Source organism: Phalaenopsis equestris, unplaced genomic scaffold, assembly GCF_001263595.1.
Source record: "Phalaenopsis equestris unplaced genomic scaffold, ASM126359v1 Scaffold000912, whole genome shotgun sequence".
Classification (NCBI taxonomy): domain Eukaryota; kingdom Viridiplantae; phylum Streptophyta; class Magnoliopsida; order Asparagales; family Orchidaceae; genus Phalaenopsis; species Phalaenopsis equestris.
In genome coordinates, this window is record NW_018165351.1 from 53,714 (window position 1) to 60,576 (window position 6,863).

A 6,863-nucleotide genomic window follows, 5' to 3' on the forward strand; every position below is an offset into this window, starting at 1 on the left:
ATAAGAAAATACTTGATAATAAAATAGAAAATATTGTTTTTTAAATATTTTTGATACTTTAAAGAAAAAGTTCAAATTTAATATAGTTTTGTGTAGATTTCATATTAATTTTTTTAGATGAGTTGACTCACGATAACAAGTCGGGTCGTGACCAGCTTTAGCTTGGCTGATTAGCTCATTGAAATCGGTTCACGAGCCACTTATTAAGCCGTGCTCGAGTTGACGCACCAATCGATTTGACTCACTCACACCCTTATATTACACCGTATTACTAGCACCCATTACATTACAACACGCCACTCCTATCCTCCATAATCACCTTAATCTGGCTTATCTTACCGACTACCATGCATTCTCTATACAAAGCCTCACAACTATCTCTGCACATTCTATTTTGCTCCGTTGGCCAGACTTGTTATTCTCATCCCTATCCAAATTTTTACTAGTATCAAATCCCCCCATCAAATACCAACTGTTAGGTCAAATACATCGTACATCAAAAACATATCAGCACGAATCACATATATCTCATGGATGGCATAGGAGGTGGTGTGGCCCTCATGGCCTACCAAGAGAAGGGACAGGACCGCGTGTTCAACCAGCTGTATCAAGTGCTGTGAAGACGATGCGCCTCAGACAGATGAGAAATAAGAAAATACTTGATAATAAAATAGAAAATATTATTTTTTAAATATTTTTGATACATTAAAGAAAAAGTTCAAATTTAATATAATTTTGTGTAGATTTCATATTAATTTTTTTTTTAGTTGACTCGGCTCACGGGATAACAAGTCGGGTCGTGACTAGCTTTAGCTTGGCTGGTTAGCTCATCGAAATCGGTTCACGAGCCACTTATTAAACTGTGCTCGAGTTGACGCATCAGTCGGTTTGACTCACTCACACCCTTATATCACATATATCTCATGTATGGCATAAAAGGTGGCGTGGCCCTCATGGCCTACCAAGAGAAGCACGGGACCGCGTATCAAGTGCTGTGAAGACGATGCACCTCAGACGGATGATGTGTATATTACTCCTAAAGAATCCATCTACCCAGGTTTGCTCGGACAAACCTTTCGTTTCAAAACTCGGGTATATAGAGAAAGTGAGCGGATCTTTCAGTTTCAAAGCGGTATATATTGAGCTTCGGCAAGTAGCAGACCTGAGGGCCGCCCGGCTATACTCATGGGTCCAACAGGCAATATTTATGCACAGACTAAAATACCCGTCTTCCGGATATATTTGGATTCAATATATATATACATATATATATAAAGGGTAGTAAAAACATGCCAGGCCTATCCACCACAGTACAAAATGGATAGTTTACATAAATACCATACAATTCCTTCGTATTTACATATCTAACGCCTAAAACTTGATATTTATATTTATAGCACTGGTGTCATGCATCCATGCATGTAAAAGAGTGCTTCACTTTTAGCAAGGTAATATCAGTGATATTTTTTTATATGATATTAAATATCAGTCTGTTATATATGTAAATATGGAAGTTTATGTGTTAGATATGTAAATACATAAAGAAATGTGCCGGCATGTATGTAAATGCCCCTAAAGAAAATCATGAATGACCAGTGACATCATATCTAGAAATAAGTCTTGGGTCGATAAACTTCAACCATGAGAACTTTCGGTGTGGGAGGAAATGTCCAATCACCAGGTTGCCATCACTATAACCATTAACAATATATAAGTTAAATAAATCTTCATTATCTAAAAAAAAGATAGTTATGTCCAAAAAAGGAGTAATCAAACTTTTATAATACTGATTTGGATAAAAAGAAATATAATAAACATGAAACAACCTACCATCATGTTAAATATTGCATACGTGGAGTGCACAAGGTGTTCAAAAATTTCCTTAACACATTTTTTGAGACAATTGTTTTATAAACTTGAATTTAGAACCCAATATCCAAATTTATTTCAACACTAATTAGAAATATAAATGAGATAAGCTAGGGAGGTTATTGGGTTAATTTCATGAATTTAGATGGTAATATCAAAGGAATTTTGCAAGAAATGCAGGGATTTGAGAAAATTATGTGTTTAGCATAAATAATTATATATACAATATAAAAAATGAATGAATTTGAAATTTACACTGTAATTCATTTTGACCAAGTTTGAATTACACCATACATGTAAAAATGCTACAAGCAAGCCGCCGTTGTTGCCGCTGTCGCTGCGGTCACCCTCTGTCCCCACCCGCTTAATTTGAATTACACAATTCATGAGTACTAAAAATGATCATTCCATCAATTATAGAAACTAAATATGTGTAGTTGTCACTTAAGCCAAGATGATTGGGCTCAAATTTTATTTGAAGGAAGAGAACAAGCAATAAGAAGACACCAAACTTTTTATAAAAACAAAAGTATCATTTATTTTGTAAAGAATATTGCCTTCTACTCCTTAACAAAGCACATATAACTTCAAAATTTCTAGATCTACAATTTACTTGAAGGAGATGTCATACAACTTAAAAAAATCAAAAAGATAAAATCTTGATGATTTGCTCACTCATAAACGTGACGCACACAAAAAAACTGAGGCATTTTGAACCCTTATATTGCCTTCATGAATAATGATTTGAATGTGCTATGCAAAAATGTAACTTGGATATTGACCACTAATAAAATTTCCAAATGGAAGGTCATTATATTAATGAAACCAAATTTTCTCTTGATCGGATCTGCTTAACAGATCGATTGAAGAGGAAACTTTCATTTGAATTCTTGCAGTAATAAGGAAAAAAGTAGATAAAAAATAGTCTTTTCTCCATATCTAACCTCCATCTTTGTTTTCTAAGTGAAAACTAATATTTCTAATCTTTATTTCCAAGTTTATAAGAAATGTTATTACTGTGACCAATCAGCATGATTCAATACTGCTCGGTCCTAACAGAGCTTAACACACACAGCATTTAAAACCAAATCTTTAATCTCATAAAATAACATTATGTTGCAAATTTAACATATGCATATAAGTTGAACAAGTGAATATTCTTTCAATAAAAGAGACATATTGAAAGTTCAATCACAAATAAATGTTTGAAATCACCTCTGTTGTTATTCCTCAGCTCTTCTCTAATCTAATTCTTTCGCTGCCATTAACCAGGAACCTGAGAGCCAACTCATAAGAAGAAAAGATAGCTCCATTGACAACAAACGCTCTCGTGACCGCAGTTCCCAATCCACGCCACAACACCGAATAGCCTTCTCTTTCGAAAACAATCGATGATTCCATCGTATTTCGGCCACGCCTGACTTCCTCTCGGCTGGGACTGAGCCTGAAGTCTGGACTTCACCACATCCAAAGGATAACAACACACCCAGCTTGCAACTCCGGCCAGTCCTCCAGCAACGAGCATTGTGCTGAGGCTTTCATTGGCCCACTTTCGACAGCCGGGGTGCATTAGTTCCCTCGCATATTCGTAAGTCCAGAAGTAAACACCGTGAGCAGGAGCATCTCTGAGAATGGTGATCGTGAAGCCTCGGTAGATTCCTGGCAGGCCTTCGCTTTTTATGATTCTCTTGGCAATAGTCAATGGCCCCACGGAATCCTCTCGGCGATGATGGCGGCGGTCCATTGTCTGCAGCTGAAGTCTGATCTTTACTAGTTCTACGGGACTTAGTAGTAAACTTTGTAGGGCACCAGTTCCGAAGCCGCCGAGTGCAACACTTTTGTAGGAAGGAGGATCATTATTCTTGTCTGAATCACAAGCTCTTGATAACACCGCGTATACTTGGAAAACCATAGCATTCTGCATTCGAGAGGAAGATATTGATTAAACTGTGTGTGTGTGTTAAACTGGGACATCAATATCATGCAAGACTTGGAATGCATACTATCCTGAATATAAAAACTCATGAGAAATAAACCATAAACCACAAAATTATAGTTATTCTCAACAACATGACTGAAAATGGTTGAAAAAATATTGTATCAAAGTTTCAGGTCCAGTTAAAAATTTAGAAAAAACAAAGCAAAATGATAGTGGACGGTTCAAGGGTGAATCAAGGAACAATATTGAGTAGGGGGAATACAACATAATTAAGGGGCATTTACATGCATATCACCGAATTCCTATGTATTTTCATATCCAAGAGCTAAACTTGTTACATTAATACCACCCAAATCATCCATATCACATTAAAAACACCACCATTTTAACTTTAAAAAAGTGAAATACACCTTTTCATGCATAGGTAAGGTGGCTTGTAGTAAATTTGAAGTTTAGGTGTTAGATATATAAATACATATGAATTGACTGGTATTATCTGAATAGTTCTTTTAGTTGTAACCCCCTACCATCATCTACTTTGGAAACCCTACCTAAGATAAATCCTACTGTGTAAAATATAATGCCTATTATTAGAGAATCTAAGCACACTGGATCACAAAGATAACTCAAAAATCACTGTGATATTCTATTAGATTCTGTTGAAGCAGTTCCTGTTATTTTATTTGTATGGATAGATTCCTTTCTCCATGTCCACCTCCAGGTTACAGGAAACATGGATTAATTAAGCAAAATGATTTATTTATATGCAATTGTTTATCATAATAACCAGAAGTAAGTTGGTTGACAGGATTGAAGTGGTTCCAATCAATAGGAGTATGAAATTCAATAATTAAAGGAAGGATATTTTTTGAAAATCAAAATGAAAAAAAAAAAAAAAAAGAATTCATCGAGAATCAACTGGCACAACAGATCAAAAAGAGTTTTAATTTGTTTATCACACAGCAGATCATCCAATCATCAATAAAATGTGTTTAGTAAAAAAGAAAATAAAATGGAACCTCCAAAAATTCGTATAAATCTTGATTTAAAAAAGGAATATAAATTTATTCTTTTTAAATCCAAGCGTATGCATCTTCCTTCCTAACATGTATGTAGGGTTGTTAACGATCTGATTTCGAGCTGAGCTGCAATCCAAAATTTTGGCTCATTGCTCGGCTCATTTATTTCAAAAATTCGTATAAATCTTGATTTAAAAAAGGAATATAAATTTATTCTTTTTCAATCCGAGCGTATGCATCTTCCTCCGATTTCGAGTTGAGCTGCAATCCAAAATTTTGGCTCATTGCTCGACTCATTTATTTCGACCCGAGCCAAAATTCAAATCAATTTTCGAGCTATCAACGATCTTCAAGCTAAATTTACAGCCCGATATGTATGCCAAATTCATTAAAATGTAGATTCATTCTTTCATTCATTTGAACCCCTAATAAAAAAAATAAGATGGTTTCTTTCTTCTCTATTTGTCTCTACTCAAATCCTTTGTTTTCTTTCCTGAACTCCTAACTACAGTGTTAGTTTCAGTAGAGAGGATATGAAATCAAAAGATACTCTGCTGCACTTCAAAATAATCTCACATATAAAATCTATAAATATTTGAATTTGATGGCGTTACATCAAATCTATACTACTGATTTGATTATTTCTGCTGCTATCGCAACAATATGTTTCTGTTTTCCGGCTTTTGGAATAAAAAAAGTAACTTAAATATTATATTAGAAGAACCCCTGATCGAAAGTTAAACATAAAACCGATCAATAAAGTACCCGAAGATTCCTCAAGGGGATCAAGTCAATCCAGATTTGAAAAAACACATTTAAAATTCGATAAAACTTCATGAAATCCCAATCATCCACTCCGCCTCCGATCCCGATCGCTTTCCATAAGTACCCTAAACAGAAATCAATCACCAAAAAAGAAACCCACCTGGAAGGCGACCGAAGCCAAGGGGGCCGTCATGCCGCGATAGAAAGCAGCAGGACCCTCGGAGCGCAGAATGGATCGAAACAGGGCGGTAGCGGAAGGTCGGCGAACATCGCTCGCCGGCGCGGCGGGCTGCTGTATGCGCACTCGCAGCGTATCGAAGGGATATCCGGCGACAACACCAGCCATCCCTCCGAGTCCTCCGGCCACGAACTCCCTTCCCCAGCTGTTCGCCAAGAATTCCGGCCAGAAATCCATCGCCGATCCAACATTCCCTTCCAAGGCGGCTAAACCCTAGATCGCAATGCCACGATATCTTTCCCCCGGCTTGCTGCTATTTGCCTAGACTTCTTATGATGGCGTAATGAGGAAGGAGAGTCTTCTCGGACTGAAACTCTGCCAAAAGTAGAGTGAGTGTACGGGTAGAGCAAGTTTCTGGTTTTTTCTGTCGTATTTGTAGAGATTTGGTGCGGCGTGTGGGAGGGCGAGGGTGGCGGAAGATTGACGACGACAGCGGCGGATAAACAGGAGGATATGGTAATATTCTTAATATAACCCCTGAAACATTATTATTTACAAATCTGACACTCTCTTTCATTCCTTTTTCAATTTCTCATTTGAATTTCCAAATTTATGATAAAATCTATCTCCTCTTTTTCATTTCACATTTTCAATATTTTTATCCTTCATTAATAAATATCAATGTTTTGGAGGGTATATATGTAATTTTACTTCCATTTTTATGTAGATCACCCCATACCTTGTATTTGGCCAAGATAGGGTGGTTGATATATGTAAAAATACATGATATATTTAGTTTAGGGGCTTTTACATAAACACCCAATATTTTTAGTATATTTATATATCTAACACCTAAGTTTTTTATTTAGTTTACATGCAAGATAGTGGGAAAAATTATTACGTCCGAAAGTTCGGGTGTAGAAATACGTTTAGAATCCAATGAATCACCTCCACATGGAGCTAACAGAAAAAAACTCATTTTATTGTGATTTGGTCTGATAATATAGAGGAATATTCATCCTGTGTTATTCCACATTATTCAGGTGCTATTATGGTGGTATTGATTTGTTATTGTGTTTTTATAATACCAGAA

At 36.0% G+C, this 6,863-nt stretch overlaps 1 protein-coding gene across 1 annotated transcript; it reads right to left on the reverse strand.

Annotated features, from left to right (window-relative positions):
• Positions 1-1,557: 1,557 nt before the first annotated feature.
• LOC110032299 (mitochondrial arginine transporter BAC2) lies at positions 1,558-6,277 on the reverse strand. The gene is given in 4 exon segments (XM_020735880.1): positions 1,558-1,691; positions 3,085-3,244; positions 3,246-3,787; positions 5,753-6,277. Coding segments are annotated over 3 exon segments (942 nt in total). The 5' UTR covers positions 6,008-6,277; the 3' UTR covers positions 1,558-1,691; positions 3,085-3,099.
• Positions 6,278-6,863: the final 586 nt, after the last annotated feature.